The sequence below is a fragment of the Schistocerca piceifrons genome, chromosome 2, assembly GCF_021461385.2.
Source record: "Schistocerca piceifrons isolate TAMUIC-IGC-003096 chromosome 2, iqSchPice1.1, whole genome shotgun sequence".
In the NCBI taxonomy this organism is placed as follows: domain Eukaryota; kingdom Metazoa; phylum Arthropoda; class Insecta; order Orthoptera; family Acrididae; genus Schistocerca; species Schistocerca piceifrons.
This window is the reverse complement of record NC_060139.1, coordinates 232,663,793-232,687,639: the sequence shown is the minus strand read 5'-3', so window position 1 is coordinate 232,687,639 and position 23,847 is coordinate 232,663,793. Positions and strand designations below refer to the sequence as shown.

Below are 23,847 nucleotides of genomic sequence, written 5' to 3'. Positions count from 1 at the left end.
GTACTGCTCGAGCGTTTGGGATTCCTATCAGGTCGGATTGAGGGAGGACATAGAAGCGATTCAGAGGCGGGCTGCTAGATTTGTTACTGGTAGGTTTGATCATCACGCGAGTGTTACGGAAATGCTTCAGGAACTCGGGTGGGAGTTTCTAGAGGAAAGGAGGCGCTCTTTTCGTGAATCGGTACTAAGGAAATTTAGAGATCCAGCATTGCAGGCTGCCTGCAGTACAATTTTACTGCCGCCAACTTATATTTCGCGGAAAGAATTCAAAGATAAGAGAGATTAGGGCTCGTACAGAGGCATATAGACAGTCATTTTTCCCTCGTTCTGTTTGGGAGTGGAACAGGGGGAGAAGATGCTAGTTGTGGTACAAGGTACCCTCCGCCACGCACTGTATGGTGGATTGCGGAATATGTACGCAGATGTAGATGAAGTGGCGCTATGGATGGGAATTATGGGAACTAATGTCCATATAGCTGTAGCGAGGTCAGTAGCATACTTTTAGGGAACCGGTCAACAAAAACAAAAGTGCTAATCGCATCATGGGACTGGAACAGGTAACTGGAGCAAGCGGACAGACTATTCACAATATTAAGTATCGGAAAGTGATGTGTAGAGAACGAAGCGTGGGCACAAATATATAATAATGAAACAACTAGCACAGGAATATATGAAGATCGCAAATACGTTTGATGAAAGGATTGAACCTAGCGGCTTTAAAATGAGATGTATGGTATTTTATGTCATAGAACACGTCCGTGATCTCAATAGCGTGGCAGCAGGAAATACGCGAACTGGGTCAAGGAGCGAAAAGCAATAATTGGAGTACATGGAAAAGCAATTCCCAGTCAGTTCCTAAATGAAGACTCAAAATTAACTATAGGAGAAATCAGACATAGGCACTGTTGTATACTTTCGATAAAGTGAATAACTAGCTCAGAAACGTGTACAAAGTCCTAAAAACGTACGCCTACAACGGCGAGAGTTTCTACTGCTTGTCTCCGTGTTTTACAAACCATATCTTGGCCAGCAAAGTCACCAGATCTCTACGCAGTTGAGAGCGTTTGGAGCACTATGGGCAGGGCCTCCCAACCAGCTCCAGATTTTGACGACCTGACGCGCCAGTAGGACAGAATTTGGCACGATAGCCCAGTAACTTTCTCCATGAATCCAGGTCGAATAAATTATTGCTTAAGGTCTAGAGGTGGATCAAAGCGTCATTGACTTGCTTACTTTGTGAAGGTCATTCACTTGAATAAATCACACAATTTCTTTGAAATTGTAATCATTTGATTGCCTGTCATATCTGCTGATTTCTGCCTCATTCGGGTAATTCCTTGGTGGTGCGTCATTTTTTGTCTAAGAGTGTATTAAAAACTGATTTGCATTTAAATAAATTTTTTACATGATTTTGTAGAACAATTAAAATACAATCATTAATGGCGACATTAATGATGCTATGGTGTAATGGCGATGCTGGAAGTGCATGAAAATTATCATGGTCGTGAAGTAGGTGCTATCATGTGTATGGCTGTGATGGTCTGTGGATCGGCAGGTAACGACTAAAAGTCGATGAGGCGAAGGAGGAGGGTTGGAGGAAAATGGGAGAACAGTGTGAGGTGGAAAGTTGTGACTAAGGTTTGAAGGATGGGTATATCTCGGGAAAAATTTCATCACTGGGAGTTGCGTTTAATTCAGGCGGAAGATGAAGGATAATGAATGCATGGAATGTGGATGTAGTGGCGCATCAGGGAACCAGGTTTCGTGATTGGGCTGTGGGATACTGGATACCGCGACTGGGTTTTGTGATTAACGTACTTGAATTTAAGATGCTCGAGGGAGAGAAGAAGATGTGGGAAGTGGATGAGTTAGTACAACATGCGAGCAGGAGAAGGTAGCTAAATATGGCACGCGAGGGTCCAAGGGATTTTTAGAATTTAGGGGACGCAGAGATCCAGGAAACGTTGGCATAAAATCGTGTGTGGCGGATGAGGGATTTATAGGTGAGAAATATGTGGAATATGGATGTAGTGGCGCATCAGGGTACCTGGTTTGATAACTAAGCTGTGGGATATTGGATACCAGGGCTGAGTTTTGTGATTAAAGTATTTTATCCGAAGGTGCTCGAAGAAGAGAAGAAGATGCGGGAAGAGGCTGAGTTAGTGCAATAAGCGAGTTGGAGAGGGTAGGCAGATGGGGAAGGCGAGGCAGAGCTCATGTCTTTCCAAGAGTCCAAAGGATTTGTAGAATTTAGGAGAGGTGGAGAGCCAGGCAATGTGGCCAGAAATTAAGGTGGGGTGGACGAGCGATTTATGGGTGAGGATAATAACAGAAGGATGTAGAAAACTCGTGTGTCCCAAAAGTAGTTTTATTCTGTTTCAGGTTTTGTGCTGGATGGGAAAGCGGTGTGCATTTTAAGTCAGTTTCCTGTAGAGAGTTAGTTCAAATGCTTTACTGTGTTAGACGGAGGGATGGGTTGCTTGTAGCTGGAGAGATGGAAGTCTGGACAACAGATGTAATCACAACTTTTGACTGAAATAAGTACGGGCAGCTCAAACCATCTACTTGAACTTTCCGCACTTAATGTCCAGCTGGTTAATATGAAGCTGGGAAAGACAGTTGGGACCTATCGGATGTAGCGTAGAGGATTAGTTCAGTGTTTGCCACCAGCACAGATATTCGAGGGCGCCTACGGAGGACAGAGCGCAGTACAGTGAGAGAGTTGGCAGAGACTGACCTATGGTGCGGCTGCGCGCCTCGTCCCGGAGCATGTAGAAGGCGTCGCCGCCCTCGGCCAGGAAGGAGTTGACGGCCACGCGGTACCAGGCGTCGTCCTTCAGCGGTTCGTAGCGCGGGACGTCGCAGGCCGCGCACAGCACAGACACTCGCGTGACGCGCTGCCCCACCGGCTGCCGTACGTCGATCTCCACGCGCAGACCTGCCGGCAGTGGAAACCCCAGGCGTAGGGTGTCAGTGCAGCGGACGTCCCGTACGCCTGTGACATCGGCATCCCGCATGACAGAACAGAGATGCGGGATGCCTTCATCACAGCGAGTGAAACGAGAGCAGATGTTAATGGTACGACCGAGGCTGGTGTCTGTAATGGTACTGGAATTACGTAACCCTTACGGCACCTCACCTCAACCTCTCCATACCAGCAATATTCTACTGTGTTTCCGTGAAGTAGTTAACATATTTCTTAGACAACTTTCAGATTTGATTTCATTAATGTAGAGGTACTTTGATACATCGATATGTTTATATTGCGATGATATTATTCTTATGTGAATCCTCTCTTTTTGTCTCTATGATCTTTGACGTATTTGTAACTCTGATTTTTGGGCGCGTAAGCTGCTATTAGAGAGTCAAGTCTTGGTCGTCATGTTGCAAAGACGCAAATTGTAGTCAGTTTATAAAATCTGAACTTTAACAGTGAGGAAGATATTTTCAAGTATGTTTTATAATGTGATGTTTGGTGTGTTACATGATACTGCAACAAAAGTAATAAAAAAGAAGTGTAACTTAAATTCGGAGTGCTGATTACTTTTTTACATCACCATGGTGCTAACTTTCAAAGGTTTAATCTTCAAGAATGGTTTGTGAAACATATCTATAAAACTTTTGAATATCGCACAATAACATCTAGGCCTCTTTGCATCCGAGCTTGGAATCACCACTTCCTAGATTTTCGACGATAGAGCCATGAATTCACAACGAGACTAGCGTGGGAAACACGAAAAGATGAGTGCCTAGTTTATCCATTATTTCATTAAATGACTTTATTAACTGTGCTCTAATGACACCTGCCACATAATATAACTTTGTTGTTGCTCGAAAATGCAGTATTTAGCAACGTGAGCAACACTACAATCATAATTAATTTTTGACCTTTGTTGTGGTAGGGTTGTAAGATGCCGGAGATAAAAACACAGCCGCCAGGACCCGCTACTCGAGCGCGCCGGATGGACAGCAGCGGAATATTTTCCTACGCCACTCACGTGATCGAAAATCGGCAAGATGCCTTATAAGCCGGCGCTCCACCGGCCAGGAGGCAATTCGACACGCCGCCGAGACATGTAGAGATCTGCCATCCTCGCCGCAACATCCACGCGTCTCCTCCGCTGGCAGTCCCAAAGCGCCAGGAGTCGTAGCTTCGGACTGTGCCTATAGACTGTATTGTAACGGTGGTCTATCCTCCCTGGACAGCTTTGTGGTAATTCTGTGCCGACCGCTCTCTAATAGTTTTGTTTCCGTCTTTTCTTTGGTGGACTTTCTCGAGCGAGAGACTTTTGAGGAAAACTTTTTATTTTGTTATTTTTCTGTTACAAGATCCGAAGTGGAAACCATACTCTGTTTCTTGCCTAAATTGTGTTTAGCTTCACCTACTTCGTCGACATCGGCAATGTTCTTGTTTATTGGTTTTCCCCAATAAAACAGATTGAGGAATATCGTTCGCATTTTGTCTCTGCTACCGCAGATACAGCAGTCAGTCACTTTCCTGATAAATACCTGGAAGTAGTGCGACGTATTACAGAATCAATACTAATATACACTGACAGGAAAGAAAATTATAATGCCAAAAGTAATTAATGTAGGGTAATGAAATTTCTGGAATACATTTGCCTAGGTAACAAATTTAAGTGATTAACCCTGCAAGATCACAGATTAATATAGGAGCGAGATAAGCCACTGCAAATATGAAATGCTGGTACATTATTAAGCAGTGCAACCACCAGAATGTTGAATGAAAGCACGAAAACGTGGATACATCGCATTGTACAGGTGTCTCATGTCAGTTTGTTGGATGGAGTACCATGCACTTGGTCGGTCAATACAGGGATGGTTAATTGCTAAAATGAAATTTTCAGCCGGCCGGAGTGGCCAGCGGTTCTAGGCGCTACAAAAAAATGGTTCAGATGGTTCTGAGCTCAATGGGACTTAACTTCTGAGGTCATCAGTCCCCTAGAACTTAAAACTACTTAAATTTAACTAACCTAAAGACATCACACACATCCATGCCCGAGGCAGGATTCGAATGTGCGACCGTAGCAGTCGCGCGGCTCCAGACTGTAGCGCCTAGAACCGCTCGGCCACCCCGGCCGGCCCTAGGCGCTACAGTCTAGAACCGCGTGACCGCTACGGTCGCAGGTTCGAATCCTGCCTTGGGCATGGATGTGTGTGATATCCTTAGGTTAGTTAGCTTTAAGTAGTTCTAAGTTCTAGGGGACTGATGACCTCAGAGGTTAAGTCCCATAGTGCTCAGAGCCATCTGAACCATTTGAAATTTTCACTCTGCAGCGGAATGTGCCCCGATATGAAACTTCCTGGCAGATTAAAACTGTGTGCTGGACCGAGACTCGAACTCCAGACCGTTGCCTTTCGCAGGAAGTGCTCTACCAACAGAGCTACCCAAGCACGACTCACGACCCGTCCCCACAGCTTTACTTCCGCCAGTACCTCGTCTCCTACGTTCCAAACTTTACAGAAGCTCTCCTGCGAAACTTGCGGAATTAGCACTCCTGGAAGAAAGGAAAATGCGGGGACATTGCTCAGCCAGGAATTTTCGTATCAGCCTTCACTCCGCTCCGAGTGAAAATTTCATTCTGGAAACATCCCCCAGGCTGTGGCTAAGCCATTTCTCCCCAGTATCCTTTCTTCCAAGTGCTAGTTCCACAAGTTTTGCAGGTTACCTTCTGTGAAGTTTGAAAGGTAGGAGACGAGGTTCTGGCAGAAGTAAAGCTGTGAGGACGGGTCGTGAGTTGCGCTTGGGTAGCTCAGTCGGTAGAGCACTTGCCCGCGAAAGGCAAAGGTCTCGAGTTCGAGTCACGGTCCAGCACACAGTTTTAATCTTCCAGAAAGTTTCACGGTTAATTGCTGTTTGTGGATGACACGAAAGTTGTCGTCCATCGTGGTCGTGTTGCAAAACCTCTACCCAACGCATCCCACAAATACTCAATGGGATTTAAGTAGGGGGAAGGGTCAGGGCAGCGCATTCGCCGAATATCCTCTTGTTCCGACAACTGGCTCACCTGCGTAGTTACACGCAGTTGCGCATTGTTATCCACAAAACTGGAGTTGGGGCCGAATGCAATCCTGAAAAGACGCGCATGGCGAAGAAGTACAGTATCACAATAACGATGACTGGTGTGTGTACAGAGTTCAGAGATTCGGAGTTCAGTCCCCCCGCAACATTATGTCTCCCTTAACACCAGTACCGCAAAACAATTATGTTCGATAATGTTCCTTGGTGTATTAGATATTCCCACCTACTGCCATATGACTCCTTAGTAAAACAAATTCTAAATGACAAGCACAATACTGTATATGTTCTACAGTATTAATTTATATTGTTAACCAGTTCGCTGATTACAATGCGATCATCAACGACTATAGTCGTCAAAAAGGGTACTGTATGTTAAACAGTAGCTAAATATGAAGAGAACAAATAGGAAATATGTTAACACTGAGAAACGAAAATGCAGTGCCTATAAAACAATTTAAATTAAATTACCCTAATAAAATGAAATTAATATGCGAAATTAATATGTGAGAAGAGCACTGAACAATATCTTGGAGAGGTACTACATATGGAAGATGATACAGAAGTGGAGTAAAAGACAGAATTGAGAATTGGTACAACAGAACGTATGGAGTATATGAAAAACGTTTTTTATTGTGTATAAAAACATGGGACTTAACATCTGAGGTCATCAGGCCCCTAGACTTAGAACTACTTGAACCTAACTAACGTAAGGACATCACACACACCCATGCTCGAGGCAGGATTCGAATCTGCGACTGTAGCAGCAGCGCGGTTCTGGACTAATGCGCCCAGAACCGCTCGGCCACAGCGGCCGGCGTAAAAACAGTAATCTAGCTTATAACACTATTTGTTTATGGTTCATCTAAATTTTTTTATTTTTTTGCTTTAAAATTTTCGCATATTGGTACTAAATTTTCTGTATGTGTAAAGTAAAGTGTGCTGGATGTTGACATTCTTTACATTGTATGTAAGTAATGTATGTAAAATACTGTTAAATTGTTTCTTATGACATTTTGTATTTAAAAATATTTGTGTGTATAAACTGTTCATGTTGATGTAAAAAGAAATGGTCACGCTTAGGAACAACATAAGTGTGCTTTTGTTTGAAACGAAAGTGGCTCTGGGTAGTGGAAAAAGTGGCACGGGCGAATTGACGCGCTACCTAGAGCAAGCACGGGAAGTAAGTCACACAGTCTGTAGGCAGCAGTGATGGAGGCAACACCCTTGTGGAGCAGGAGAAGCTTTGCCTACAAATTTGCACAAAAATGCCTCGGATTAAGACTGAAAACGGCTCACGGCATAGCTGCGAGTTGTTGGACTACTGTATGTAAAATTGAACGACGGCAAGAAGAGAAATTGGGCCTATACAACAAAATACTTGCAGGTCGTAATGTGGGTAGTATACTACCAATGTTGCTCGTCACACCCAAGCCTACATCCACCAAATAAGATTTTCTTTGTATTTTACTTTTGTGCAGCGTGAACCATTAATTTAAACTGTGATTTTTTTTTTTTAAGTGAATAATCATTCTGGAACTTTAAAGAAACTGGTTCAGTTTCTTTATACACCTGTATATGGTTCCTTCCTCGCGTTTGATTAATGCAGTATCCTGTTTTACAGACTTACGAGGTGCCAAGTTAATATAAAGAGGCACCATTTAAATAGTTTTTGTGTAAATTTTGCGAAGGTTTTCTTAATTATTGCAAACTCTTATAGTAAAAGTTTGCTTATGTAAAATTCAAGCAGAGTGAAGCCAAGTTAACAGATTCTTTAAATGACTATATAGAATTAGTTCAAAGAATAGTAGTTTTTGAAAGATAATTCCAGTAAGAAAGACGTTTTCTTGAAGTGTAAATTTTAATATAAAAAGTGTGTGCTTTAGTATCTAAGTATTTTAGTATTCATGTTTACTGATTATGCAAAGTGCTTTTCTAAATTCCCCCCCCCCCCCCCCCCCCCAGGCCAATTTTTTTTAGCTTCCTTGAAGGTGTCTACTGGGCTTTTTCTCTTTTAAAAACGTAATCTATAAGGGTGTAGTCCAACATTGTTTAAGTTGAGTAATATTTATTTGGAGAAACAACTTAAACAATAGCAAGAAAATAGGCAAAATTCATTCTTGTGCTTTTCCGAAACTTCACTGTTTCTTTGCCTGGATAGGCTGGCTTCCGTTAGTATATATTCGGAACCACTAAGTGAACTTGGAACTGAGTGGCCTAGCTTCAGTATATTACTAGTGATACTGCGTTTCTTTCTAACCGCTGGGTAAGATCTTACGAAAAGAATTGAATAGTCTGATTTACTTATCCATTAGACACAACACACGGTCAAATCCTGTAAAAAGGGTACCTCTATTAGTTAGCTTTTGCTATTAACAGGACTATCCTCCCATAGTGTACTTTATTTGTAAACCAAACTAAATGTAGAAAGAGTGTTATACGTGGCAACATAGAGACAGGGTTTTCTGTTATTTAGCCGGCCGGAGTGGCCGAGTGGTTCTAGGCGCTACAGTCTGGAGCCGCGCGACCGCTACGGTCGCAGGTTTGAATCCAGCCTCGGGCATGGATGTGTGTGATGTCCTTAGGTTAGTTAGGTTTAAGTAGTTCTAAGTTCTAGGGGACTGATGACCTCAGAAGTTAAGTCCCATAGTGCTCAGAGCCATTTGAACCATTTTTTTCTGTTATTTAGCTAAAAGCATACTAAATTGCAATAGTAGTGGTAGGGTTATAAGCTCAGCCGCTGCCTGCTTGCTGTTGTGCTTTCGAGAAATCTGCAAAAATGTTGCAAACACGCGATGTAAGTGGAAGTTCTGATTGGGGCCAGATAATTTTTGTACTTCAGTTGCGCATTTAATACACAACTGGCCATTAAAATTGCTACACCATGAAGATGACGTGCTACAGACGCGAAATTTAACCGACAGGAAAAAGATGCTGTGATACGCAAATGATTAGGTTTTCAGAGCATTCAGACGAGGTTGGCGCCGGTGGCGACACCTACAGCGTGCAGACGTAAGGAAAGTTTCCAATCGATTACTCATACACAAACAGCAGTTGACCGGCGTTGCATGCTGAAACGTTGTTGTGATTCCTCGTGTAAGGAGGAGAAATGCGTACCGTCACGTTTCGACTTTGATAAAGGTCGGATTGTAGCCTATCACGATTGCGGTTTATCGTATTGCGACATTGCTGCTCGCGTTGATCGAGATCCTATGACTGTTAGCAGAATATGGAATCGGTGGGTTCAGGAGGGTAATACGGAACGCCGTGCTGGATCCCAACGGCCTCGTATCACTAGCAGCCGAGATGACAGGCCATCTTATCCGCATGGCTGTATCGGATCGTGCAGCCACGTCTCGATCCCTGAGTCAACAGATGGGGACGTTTGCAAGAAAACAACAAACTGCACGAACAGTTCGACGACGTTTGCAGCAGCATGGACTATCAGCTCGGAGACCATGGCTGCGGTTACCCTTGACGCTGCATCACAGACAGGAGCGCCTGCGATGGTGTACTCAACGACGAACCTGGGTGCACGAATGGCAAAACGTCATTTTTTCGGCTAAATCCAGGTTCTGTTTATAGCATCATGATGGTCGCATCCGTGTTTGGCGACATCGCAGTGAACGCACATTGGAAGCGTGTATTCGTCATCGCCATACTGGCGTATCACCCGGCGTGATGGTATGGGGTGCCATTGGTTACACGTCTCGGTCACCTCTTGTTCGCTTTGACGGCACTTTGAACAGTGGACTTTACATTTCAGACGTGTTACGACCCGTGGCTCTACACTTCATTCGATCCCTGCGAAACCCTAGATTTCAGCAGGATAATGCACGACCGCATGTTGCAGGTCCTGTGCGGGCCTTTCTGGATACAGAAAATGTTTGACTGCTGCCCTGGCCAGCGCATTCTCTATATCTCTCACCAATTGAAAACGTCTTGTCAATGGTGACCGAGCAACTGGCCCGTCACTATACGCCAATCGCTACTCTTGATGAACTTTGGTATCGTGTTGAAGCTGCACGGGCAGTTGTACCTGTACACGCCATCCAAGCTCTGTTTGACTCAATGCCCAGGCGCATCAAGGCCGTTATTACGGCCAGAGGTGGTTGTTCTGGATACTGATTTCTCAGGATCTATGCACCCAAATTGCGTGAAAATGTAATCACATGTAAGTTCTAGTATAATATATCTGTCCGATGAATACCAGTTTATCATCTGCTTTTCTTCTTGGTGTAGCGATTTTAATGGCCTGTAGTGTACATAGACAAGTGTTATAGTTCAGTTCATATTGGGGTCTGTTTAGCCAAAGATTAGCATTCGAGTTTAAGTTGGATAACAGTTCATGTGGACATAGTTTAGGCAATACGTATACTTTTTGTAGAGTGGGAGGTAAATTTTCGCTGCATTTCATACGGAATCACGTAGTGGGGAACATAAGACTCACTGTACCTGCAAAAGTATGTATTTATACGACAAGTAGTTCATAAGCGACGGCGGCTTAAGCATTCAGACGCGTGAAAAACTTGATTTTCTTAAAACTGAGCGCTATCATGGAGCAATAAAAGTGAAATGACTGCAGCGCCGCTCACCGGAGTAGTGCAGGAGGTATCTGAAGTAGATCGGGCCCTGCCTCTTGCTCTTCCACGTGTTCGTGTCGTTTACGGAGAACTCCAGCGCCTTGCGCAGCGTCGCCCCTGTGATCTCGATGATGTCTATCGTGTTCTCGAACGGCAACACCGTGATCAAATCGCTGTAAGTTATGGCTGCAATAAAGAAATACTCATATCAGTACATTAATATTAATAAGAACATGCTCTTGAGAAATATAATATATCATGCACAAAAATTTGTATTTAAGATTTTTGTTAGGACAGCACTTCTGTTCTTTTGCGTGCTCTCTAGCTCTGTATATATTTCGTGAGCAATGCACCATATTTTATGGAAATGGTCGGTTTAGGGCGAATTATACCTTGGCCAGTCCTAAAAGCAGAATAAAGAAAAATATATATAAAGGTAGGAGTGTAAATGTGGAAGCGTGTGGGTAATGTGGAAACGTCTAATATCTGGCCTCCAGACTGCTGCACTCTAGTGGGGCAGCCATAAATTGTTGCAATAGTTCCTATTTGTCACGGTAGAGGGTTAGCAGTCACTTGAGCAACAGACGCCGTGACAGTGATGCAATTTACGTTCGCGCATTTTTTGAACCTTTTTCGAGGTGAGTTTTGGTATTACATTTATCTACCGGTACACATTTTGTAGTTATCTTTCTTTACGTCTGATAGCTTATAAAGGGAGGTGCAGAGAAGGTTTTAGCAGTCCTTTGTCAACCTTAAATGGATAGTTGCTTAAAGTAATCCACCGAAATTTAAAATGGCCATTGTGTAGGTAATGTGGAAGCATACATACGATGGCATTGTGGAAACGTTTCCACAATACCAACGTCAAATACATTACTTCTAATATGTTTTGCGTCTGTTTCTAGATGCCACGAAAGCTAACTGATCGTAAACCAAGAGCTATTGTGAAGAAGTGGGATGCTGAAAACATGATTAAGGCTATAATAGCCTTAAGGGAAAAGCAGATAGGGTTAAGAAGAGCAGTAAAAGCTTTCAGTTTACCTCAGACGACACTTCAAAGGTTTGTGCATAGTGATATGTCAACTGAAGAAAGTGTTTCTTTGAGACTTGTACGTAAGCCTGTACTACCTGATGCTATTGAGAAGCAGTTGTTACAGTATCTCATTGAAATGGATAGTCGCTTCTATGGCCTTACCAGATTAGATATCAAGAGAATGGCATATCAGCTAGCGGAAAGGAATAATATTAATCATCCTTTTACTTCAAATGCTGCAGGTAGAACTTCGTTTGACCTTTTTCTTAGACGACACAGAAATAAACTCGCAATCCACAAACCTATTCTAGAGAGCAAACGGGTTCATCAAAGAAGCTGCAGACAAGTTTTTTGACATTTTGGAAGCTGAGTACAGTAAACACTCCTATAGTGCTGATCATGTGTACAATGTGGACGAGACTGGGCTCTCTGTCGTCCAGAGCAGAATACCACATGTAATTGGACTGAAAGGTAAACGTCAAGTAGGTGCTCTCACATCAGTAGAGCGAGGATCCCTGGTGACTGTCAGATGCTGTATAAGTGCTGGTGGTACTTTCATGCCACCAGAGATGATCTTCCCTAGGAAGAACTGGACTGATACTCTACTGAAAGGAGCACCACCTGGAACAATTGTTAAATGCAATCCTTCAGGCTGGATTCAAACCGAGCTCTTATCCGAGTGGTTTGACCACTTCATTTCTAAGGCACATCCCTCAAAAGAATCTCCTGTGTTGGTATTTCTTGATGGGCATAACAGTCATGCCAGAAACCTTCAAGTTATAGAATGTGCAAGGGAGAACCATGTTACAATCGTGAGCATTCCGCCTCACACCTCTCATAAAACTCAGCCACTTGATAAGAACTTTATGATCACTCTAAGAACCTATTACGCTGAGTATGTTCGCCAATGGTTGCGGCACAGCAGCCGGCCCTTAGGAACATATGACATATGAGTTGTTTGGGAAAGCCTACCTAAAGTGCCACCAGGGTGGCTCTACTGCTGCAAAAGGATTTTTGGAGACTGGAATTTTCCCATGTGACAGGACTCTTTTTGCAGAAATCGACTTTATAGCTTCCACATCGGCTTTAGATGAGGCCAGAAGTCTGAGAGGAACTTATGAGAATCCAGCATCTCCAGGTGGAAGTAATGACCTCAGACAAGAAGACACTCAAAAAGCATTCAGACCTGTGACAACTGGCAGCCCAAGTGAAGATGGCCAAAGAGAAAGCAGAAGGTCAACATCGTTGTCAAAAACCTCATCAAACACGTGAGTGTCTCCACAAGATATCATGCCAATCCCTCCTCTAAAGAGGAAGGTTTCCAACAGAGGTCTTAAGCCCGGTTAATCAGCTGTTGCCTTATAAAACACGCCTTGGAGACTCCTTACTGAATGGTAAACAGAAGCTTCCTAAGGCACCGGCCAAAAGCAAGAAAAAACGTGAAGCTCCTACTAGAAAACCATACAAAAAACGGTTTAAGTTTTATAAGGATTCAGATGAAGAGCCCAATGCACCAACTGTCTCTTCAGGCGAGTCAGATTTGAACCTCCCAGTTGGGGAAGAAAAACCTACTGAAGAAGACGCCATTTGTATTTTTTGTGGAGGCGCATTTTCCAGAGACGTTCGGGGAGAATTGTGGAGTCACTCTGTGTGCTGGAAATGAAGGAGATATTTATACATGCGATTTTTGCAAGTGAACTTCGCTTATGAAGCATTTTTCTATTACAGCTACGTTTAAAAATATTTTTGTGTAATTTAAATTTAATATAAAATGAAATAGTTTCTAACATTTTTAATAGTTTTCGTTTGAAGTAGTCAGTTCTCACAATTTTAAGGCGTTTCCCCATTACCCGCACTTCTTGAAAAATTAATTAGTTGTTGTGCAAGCAGAAAATGTTTTTTTAATTTTTAACATATTTAGTTTTTGTGTTTCGTAATATAACAATCACTGCTAAAACATTATGAATTAGCTTTGGCTGATTTTTGAAGCTGAAAGAGAAGTAAACATTTCTTTTATATAGCAAAAACAAACTGGGTTTCCACATTTACACCCCTACCTCTATGAATTTATAACAATAATTGTATGTATGTATGTATGTATGAACGTCTCAAATTTCCACCTAACTTGCTAAATATATCACTTAGTATGTGGAAAGAAGCACTGTGGGGATAAAAGTTGTCTACTGCCCTCAGAGGTGGGGGTGAAAAAGGTTAACACAGAAATATATCTCAGAAACATCTAGAGCAGTTTCAAGTAAATTTTGTGAATAATCACTCATTATGTGTCTTATTTGTTGCGGGTGGATATAACAAACGTGCAGCTTCTCACGAGGTTCTAACGGTGGCTGTAATTATCGTACGTGGCGAAACTTGTTACATGTGCTAATGTGTTAATGAGGAACCGATTTACGCAGGAAAACAAATTAACAGGTGCAAATCTGGCGGTGTACACTTTTAGTTTGACGGTATGAGATCCACACTGTGACCTGACAAGCTACAACGCGAGTGGACAGAATGGTTATTGAGAAGAATGACAGTGCGCTGTTGGTGAAACTTTTTTGTGAGAACGTGAGCAGTTCAGTGCTGTATTGAGAGAGTATCTCCAACTAAAAGGTCTGAGGAGACGTCCGATGTCATTAAAAGGTTTAAAGAAGATGATAATGGAATTTCAAAACACAGGTGAGCTTGGTGTGGCACCTGGAAGAGGAAGGCGTCTTGTTCCGATGGAAGTTATTGACGAGGCTGTTGTTGCTGTAACTGACCACGCAGCACGTGCCCCGACTAACGCTAGTGCTCGTTCTACGTCCTGTGGTCAACAGTACGGAAAGTTTTGCGGTCTGTTTTAGACTAGTATCCGTACAAGATCCAGACGATGCTTTAACTGAAACCCGTAGCAACGTTCTGAATTTGCTCCGATGCTTCTGGGACGTATCAAAATTGATGACGCTCGGCCGTGCAACATTCTACGGAGTGACGAGGCAGAATTTACACTACAGGGTGCAGGGAATAGACAGAACTGCCGAATTTGGGATGCTCTTAAACCACGTCTTGTGCACGAAGAGCCACTGCACTCGCCGTATGAGGCTGTGTGGTGTGAATTCACAAGCACGTTTACTCCTGGTCCGTTCTTCTTTCAAGAGAATACACGGAGTGGGCCTGGCAGGTGTACCTTGAGTCTGCACGTTATTGAGGTCTCCTGGTACAGCATGTGCTTTGGAAGAGCGCAAGTGCGTGGAAACCACCGTTTTCATACGAGATGGTCCAACATCTCATATCGCTCGCCCTGTGAAATATCTGCTTAATATGACCTTCCACGAACGTATTATCTCCAGAGGTTTTCCAGGCCCACGCCCTGCAAGATCACCTAATCTGAATCCATGTGACTTTCTGCTCTGGTATTATCTAAAAGAACGCGGTTTCCAAGAACACATGCGGTCTCCGACTGACCTGAAAGCTGTTGATTATACAGGCACAAATTGCTCAGATTCCACCGGAAATGCTGCGAGAACTATTGATAATGTCGTTTTACGGATGCAGCATATCATTGACATCACCAGTGTTCGTCTTGAGCGAATTGCGTAAGCGTCACTTAATAATGAAATCAACATTATACCTTTCTCACTTGTTTGACGTCTCCTGCCCAAGTTCCGTTGCTAATCGATTATATAGGAAAACATTTCAATACCTGTGTAAGCATAGCGCCAGGCCGGCCGGAGTGGCCGAGAGGTTCTAGGCGCTGCAGTCTGGAACCGTGCGACCGCTACGGTCGCAGGTTCGAATCCTGCCTCGGGCATGGATGTGTGTGATGTCCTTAGGTTAGTTAGGTTTAAGTAGTTCTAAGTTCTAGGGGACTGATGACCTCAGAAATTAAGTCCCATAGTGCTCAGAGCCATCTGAACCATAGCGCCAGATTTGCACCTGGTGAAAAAAATTGGAAGTAATTTTCTTCCAGCGTAAATCGGTTCTGTATTAACGTTCGTCGCCATACGATAATTATAGCCCACACTGCACCTCTGAGTCTACCTGCATTATAAACACCCAGTATAATTTTTGTTTAAAATATTATGGTGTAATGTACACTATCCAACTCTTCAGTTATGGATGGTATGAGAACCGGTCACATGTAATAAATATTCGATAAAGACCAATATTAGTACAGAATCCATCGTTTTCGGGGTCGTTAGCCAGATTGGTGACAGAACCAAACCGATGTCTGCCCGACTTGGCACAAGTACACTTGCTTTCTGGAAAAAATGCTGAGACAGAGACCCCTAACACTCCTCTGAGGGTCGAGAGATTACAAAAACATAGCTCAAAAACTCCTGATGCAGTTTGTACCAAACTTGCTATACACGTGCGACTCATTTTTCGTCTAAAAATACTATGGGAGTAAGAGGTCCCTACTAAGAGTTGTGGTTCAAATGGTTCAAATGGCTCTGAGCACTATGGGACTTAACATCTGTGGTCATCAGTCCCTTAGAACTTAGAACTACTTAAACCTAACTAACCTAAGGACAGCACACACATCCATGCCCGAGGCAGGATTCGAACCTGCGACCGTAGCAGTCGCACGGTTCCGGACTGCGCGCCTAGAACCGCTAGGCCACCGCGGCCGGCTACGAGTTGTGGTTTGGGCGGAGATGTGGATGGGCATTCGAAAACGACCGAATTTCTTTCCTGTATGTAGCCGACTTATAATGCTTCAAAACTACGAAGCCCAATCTGTCTTTTCTTTGTGTTGTTCAGTTGCGTCAACCAAATCGTGAGAATGATCAATGTACACTATGCAATGAAAAGTATCCAGCCACCCCCAAAAACATATGTTTTTCGTATTAGGTGCATTGTGCTACCAGCTACTGCCAGGTACTCCGTATCAGAGACCTCAGTAGTCATTAGACATCGTGAAAGGGCAGAATGGGGCGCTACGCGGAACTCACGGACTTTGAACGTTGTAAGGTGATTGGGTGTCACTTGTGTCGTAAGTCTCTACGCGAGATTTCCGCACTCTTAAACATCCCTAAGTACACTGTTTCCGACATGATAGTGAAGTGGAAACGAGAAGGGACACTTACAGCACAAAAGCGTACAGGCCCACCTCGTCTGGTGGCTGACAAGAGACCGCCGACGGTTGAAGACGATCGTAATGTGTAACAGGTAGACATCTATCCAGACCATCACACAGAAATTCCGAACTGTTTCAGGACCCACTGCAGGTACTATGTCATTTAGGCTGGAGGTGAGAAAACTTGGATTTCATGGTCGAGCGGCTGCTCATAAGCCACAGATCACGCCTGTAAATGCCAAACAACGCCTCGCTTGGTCTAAGGAGCGTAAGCAATGGACGATTGAACAGTGGAAAAACGTTGTGTGAGGTGAGCAATCAAGGTGGTTTTCGTGCAGGGGACTTGCACTCCTTGTTGTTTTGCGTGGCACTATCACAGCACAAGCCTACATTGATATTTTAAGCACCTTCTTGCTTCGCATTGTTGAAAAGCAATTCAGTAATGGACTGGCCTGCACAGAGTCCTGACCTAAATTCTATAGAACACCTTTGTGATGTTTTGGAAAGCCGACTTCGGGCCAGGCCACACCGACCGACATCGATACCTCTCCTCAGTGCAGCACTCCGTGGAGAATGGGCTGCCTCCAGCACCTGACTGAACGAATGCCTGCGAGAGTGGAAGATCACAGGTTAATGTCATCAAAGCCAACACCATATTGAATTCCAGCATTACCGATGGAGGGCGCCACGAACCTGTAAGTCATTTTGAGCCAGCTGCCCGGATACTTTTGATCACATAGTGTATGCGAAATATATACCTATGTATGAGTAAAATACACTTACGGAAAAAATCATATCAAAAAATAATTCATGTAGAGTAATGAAATTTTCTCAGATGGAAACCCAGTTCTCAGCAAAGAAGGGAAAGCAGAAAGGTGGAAGGAATATATAGAGGGTCTATACATGGGCAATGTTCTTGAGGACAATATTATGGAAATGGAAGAGGAGGTAGATGAAGATGAAATGGGAGCTATGATACTGCGTGAAGAGTTTGACAGAGCACTGAAAGACCTGAGTCGAAACAAGGCCCGCGGAGTAGACAACATTCCATTGGAACTACTGACGGCCTTGGGAGAGCCAGTCCTGACAAAACTCTAACATCTGGTGAGCAACATGTATGAAACAGGCGAAATACCCTCAGACTTCAAGAAGAATATAATAATCCCAATCCCAAAGAAAGCAGGTGTTGACAGATGTGAACATTACCAAACTATCAGTTTAATAAGTCACAGCTGCAAAATACTAACGCGAATTCTTTACAGACGAATGGAAAAACTAGTGGAGGCCGACCTCGGGGAAGACCAGATTGGATTCCGTAGAAATGTTGGAACACCTGAGGCAATACTGACCCTACGACTTATCTTAGAAGCTAGATTAAGGAAGGGCAAACCTACGTTTCTAGCATTTGTAGCCTTAGAGAAAGCTTTTGACAATGTTGACTGGAATACTCTCTTTCAAATTCTGAAGGTGGCAGGGGTAAAATACAGGGAGCGAAAGGCTATTTACAATTTGTACAGAAATCAGGTGGCAGTTATAAGGGTTGAGGGGCATGAAAGGGAAGCAGTGGTTGGGAAAGGAGTGAGACAGGGTTGTAGCCTCTCCCTGATGCTATTCAATCTGTATATTGACGAAGCAGTAAAGGAAACAAAAGAAAAATTCGGAGTAGGTATTAAAATCCATGGAGAAGAAATAAATGAGGTTTGGCGATGAGATTGTAATTCTGTCAGAGACAGCAAATGACTTGGAAGACAGTTGAACGGAATGGACAGTATCGTGAAAGGAGGGTATAAGATGAACATCAACAAAAGCAAAACGAGGATAATGGAATGTAGTCGAATTAAATCGGGTGATGCTGAGGGAATTAGATTAGGAAATGAGACACTTAAAGTAGTAAAGGAGTTTTGCTATTTGGGGAGCAAGATAACTGATGATGGTCGAAGTAGAGAGGATATAAAAAGTAGACTGACAATGGTAAGGAAAGCGTTTCTAAAGAAGAGAAATTTGCTAACATCGAGTATTGATTTAAGTGTCAGGAAGTCGTTTCTGAAAGTATTTGTATGGAGTGTAGGCATGTATGGAAGTGAAACGTGTACGATAAATAGTTTAGACAAGAAGAGAATAGAAGCTTTCGAAATGTGGTGCTACAGAAGAATGCTGAAGATTAGATGGGTAGATCACATAACTAATGAGGAGGTATTGAATAGAATTGGGGAGAAGAGGAGTTTGTGGCACAACTTGACTAGAAGAAGGGATCGGTTGGTAGGATATGTTCTGAGGCATCAAGGGATCACCAATTTTGTACTGGAGGGCAGCGTGGAAGGTAAAAATCGTAGAGGGAGACCAAGAGACGAATACACCAAGCAGATTCAGAAGGAGGTAGGCTGCAGTAGGTACTGGGAGATGAAGAAGTTTGCACAGGATAGAGTAGCATGGAGAGCTGCATCAAACCAGTCTCAGGACTGAAGACCACAACAACAACAACAATGAAATTTTGAGAATACGTTTGTCTATTAACATATGTAAGTGATTAATATTGCAAGATCACAGGGTAATATAAGCGACCGATAAGGCATTGCAAATGTGAAATGCTGATACGTTAATAACCGCCAGAATGTTGAACGAGGGCATGCAAATGTGCATGCATTGTATTGTACAGATGCCAGATGTCAGTCTGTGGCCTGGAGCTTCATGCCTGTTGCATTACGTCGGTCGATACAGGGAAGTTTAATGCTGTTTGTGGATGACGCTGGAGTTGTCGTGTGATGATGTCCCACGTGTGCTCGATTGGAGACTGATATGGTGATCAAGCAGGCTAAAGAAACATGTCCTCACTTTGTAGCATATTGGATTACACCAGTGGTATGTGGACGAGTTTTATCCAGTTAGAAAACATCCTCTGGAATGCTGTTCATGAATGGCTGCAGAACAGGTCGAATCACCAGACTGACGTACAGTTTTGTAGCCAGGGTGCTTGGGATAACCACGAGAATGCTCCTGCTGTCGCAAGAAACCGCACTCCAGTTGTAGGTCTAGCGTGTTTTGGCCGCAACAGATTCGGTACAGCTCTAACAAAAACATGGCCTTCACTGGCAGCGAGAAAGAATCAGGTTTCATCAGAAAACACAACAGACCTCGACTCTGGCCTGCAATGAGCTCTCGGTTGACCACCACTGAACTCGCAAATGGCGGTGGTTTGGTGTCGGTGGCTCGGAGCTGTCCTTGCAGTAACTTGTTGCTCAGATTGCTACCGAACACGATGGTCTTCCCTCTCGATAGTGCCACGTGGCCGTCCGGATACCGGTCTTCTTGTGACCGTACATTCTCGTGACCACCGCTGCCATCAATCATGTAGCTGTAGTGGTTGCAGCCTACACTTCACAACCTCGCTCAGACACAGTGTGGTGTTGATAACGGTGTCTTCGTCGCGTTAAAGGAATTCTTGACTAACACCACGTCCAGTCTCAAAGGTAACTAACGCTCACGACCGTTACAGCGTGTATTTCAAGCACACCTGATTTACATCCTCATAGTGACCCTGCTAGCGCCACTCTCACGCGACTGTCGTGAAATATGGATAGACCTCATCTTCCAGATATAGAAACACGCCTACCAGCCTTCGTTTATGTCGCACAACTCCTTCTTGGTGTTGCGATTTTTTTTTTCCATCAGGGTATAATTACGTGACGTATGCATTCATGGTGGAGGCGTGAGTAAATGCTAGTACGATCCAGAATGAATTTTCACACTGCAGTGGAGTGTGCACTGGTTTGGAACTTTCCGCCAGATTGAAACTGTGTGCCGGACTTTGACTCAAACATTGGACATTCCCATTTCGCGTGCAAGTACTCTACCGACTGAAGTATCCACTCAGTGCGGCTCACGACGCACCTTCACAGCTTTATTCCGCCTGTACCCCATTCCCTCACCTTTAGATCTTCACAGTAATTCTCCTGCATACATTGAGGGACTAGTAGTCTCGAAGAAAGAGGTTTGGAAGGTACAAGACGTACTGACGGAAATAACGCTCTGCAGTCGCTTTATGAGGTGTGCTTGGATAGCTCAGTCGGTAGAGTACAAGTCCGCGAAAGGCAAAGGTGCCAGTTTTGATCTGCCGTGATTAATTATCATTGATGTACGTGATTTAAAACGATACTTAGGAGAAATAAGTTACTAGTTTAGGCCGAATTATTTCACGCATTTCTCTCGAAGGGCAACTGTGTTTCTTTCAGCATCTCTCTAATCTATAGCCCTATGCTTTGTTTTACGCTTATTATGCAGTAGTGCCTGTTTTTTAGAAGAGTCCCTCCCATCATGAACTGTTCTAATGGGTTCATAACTATCCAGTGTGTGGTGAACTGTTCTTTTAAACTTGGTCCATAGTTCCTCTACATGCTCCTCTTCTGAACTAGAAGTTTCAAGTTCCTCAACGAGATATACCACTACTGCTTTTTTATGTTTACTGATCATATAAATGTTTCTACTTGATTCTGTCGCCCTTTGGACTTGGATAATCATTTTTTCTACAATTGCCTCATAGTAACTTATACCTTACTTCCATGTGGACATGCTTAAAGAAGTCAAGTGTACCTCCTGCCATTAGATCGAACATATTTCTATCACGAGTCGGTTCCCGAACTATCTGTTTGAAGTAGTTTACAAAGAAGCATTTAGTAGCGTATCACAATATGTCTTGTCACGCCCACTGCTTACAAAGCTCTAATTTTCTGTGGTGTGCGTACTGTAAGACCTTCGGTGCACACACCATCAGATTAGTTGACTTGTCGCTCTAACGAAGTAGGCGAGTGTCGGCAATATGTCTCGTGGTCTTATCGTGGCGTGTTTATCTTCTGCCGTTAGGTCAGACGATAGAAATGCCACTTGCACGCTTAGAGTAGCAGATTGATGGTGACCAACTTTAAACAGAACTTGATTAATTTTCACGCACATTTATTAAAATAATAAAAATCATAGATATTACGTAACTTGATTCCGGATGCTTTTTACAATTGACAACCTGAAGTTCCTTTGGTCTTGGTACGTTAATCTTATTCTCACATATCTCTCATACTTGACAAAGTGTCTATTCATTTATCTTCATGGCTATGTACAGGAATATGGTAATCTTATTAGGCACAGACTGAAACTTGATTATAGACTGGTACAGACTAATGCAGACTGGTGCGGACTAACTCATCGGAGGTCTGTACACTCGTTATAATACCTCACGCGTTCAGGTATCACTGCGCGAGTGTGATCCGTGAGGAGAAAAGGTTCTACGTTAGCAGCAATCTCATTGGCTGCGTTACATATTAATACGCGGATCGGCGGAAGCAGAATTTGGTCCGTCTCTAAGACAGCGCCATCTCGTAGTGCGGAGACGGACGAGCGCTGCGCCTGCGCTGTTGTGCTTAGCAGGGCGCGCTCTAGTGGGAAAGTTGTGTACGCGCTGACTACGCGGAACTATGTACACAACATTTTCCCAATTGATTGTTGGATGATTTAAGTCTTCACCGTTAAGTACTGTACGACTGGGGAGCTTATGTACAAGTGAACTGAAGTTTTCGGTTATATCAGGAGGTGAGTCTGGTGTTCGGTAGAAGGCTTCAGTTACTATTTCATCCTCACCCCTGGTACTCAGTCTTGCCCAAACCATGTCGCATGCAGTTTCAATTCCTGTCTCGGTGAATTTGAGTTTCTTGAGATCAGCCTATCCTTTCCCTGTACCCTTAAACTTTCTCCAAAAAATCTCGCTGCTATCAACTTCAGGTTTTAACCAGCTCCCTGTTCCTGGTGTTATATGAGTTTCACTGCTTTTCGCGAACGCTTCAATCTCTGCAACTTCGTTGCACATGCTTCGGCAGTTTACTGCTAGAATTTTAATACTCTATGTCTGGCATTTCTTTGGATCTTAGAATAATACTTCCAGATCTCCTCCAGCTACCGTTATCAGAACCGGAGACCCACCTAATCTACGAAACCCTTGTGTGCTCCCCACACATAGTCAGCTACCTGGATAGCAACCTATGGTGTATAGTGCATACCTCATCCATTAAGGCGGACCCCACAATTCTCATCTCGATGGTGAAAGTCCAGGAAGTCACAGCCTCACTTGTCACAGAACCCTCGATGTCTCTGGTTCAGTCCTTCCACTCAACTCAGAGCCAGGGGGCCATGATCAGTTCTGGGGTCAATGCTGGAAACTGTTAGCTTCGTTGAAGCTCCGTCGCTGGAATGATCCAAGTATGACCTCTGGTCCCAGATGACGCCACTTTTTGTTCCACTGTGCGCCGCAATCTCCAGTTGGTTGCACCCCTTTCCCTCAACGCCTGCCAGAATAGCTTCTTCACCATGTTGAGCGGTGGCAGGGGGGACGCATACACACCGAGTATACCTGGTATTCTTTCCTGTCCCTCAAAGTCCTTGCCCTAGGGGTGCCATTATTCGCCATAAGCTTAAACTTCTAACGATTAATAGACCCCCCTTCCATTTTGTGTTCCTTCTCTTGACGTAGGACACAGCAGCTTTTCTTTCAGATGAAGCAAGTCCCACTAGCCCAGTTTCACTGGTCTTACGTTAAATCAGTAAGTGGCTCGAAACAGCATATCCAAACACTACGGGATGATGATGGCATTGAAACAGAGGATGACACGCGTAAAGCTGAAATACTAAACACCTTTTTCCAAAGCTGTTTCACAGAGGAAGACCGCACTGCATTTCCTTCTCTAAATCCTCGCACAAACGAAAAAATGGCTGACATCGAAATAAGTGTCCAAGGAATAGAAAAGCAACTGGAATCACTCAATAGAGGAAAGTCCACTGGACCTGACGGGATACCAATTCGATTCTACACAGAGTACGCGAAAGAACTTGCCCCTCTTCTAACAGCCGTGTACCGCAAGTCTCTAGAGGAACGGAGGGTTCCAAATGATTGGAAAAGAGCACAGATAGTCCCAGTCTTCAAGAAGGGTCGTCGAGCAGATGCGCAAAACTATAGACCTATATCTGTGACGTCGGTCTGTTGTAGAATTTTAGAACATGTTTTTTGCTCGAGTATCATGTCGTTTTTGGAAACCCAGAATCTACTATGTAGGAATCAACATGGATTCCGGAAACAGCGATCGTGTGAGAC

General features: G+C 43.7%; 1 protein-coding gene across 1 annotated transcript in view; it reads right to left on the bottom strand.

The window, feature by feature from the left end:
* Positions 1–23,847, bottom strand: part of LOC124776922 (apyrase-like) — a 163,079-nt gene that overhangs the window by 1,934 nt on the left and 137,298 nt on the right. Inside the window, exons 7-8 of the mRNA XM_047252136.1 lie at positions 10,636–10,809; positions 2,738–2,938 (exon numbers count right to left, since the gene is read on the bottom strand). Of these exons, the coding sequence (XP_047108092.1) occupies positions 2,738–2,938; positions 10,636–10,809 (375 nt within the window). The remainder of the gene's footprint in view (positions 1–2,737; positions 2,939–10,635; positions 10,810–23,847) is intronic.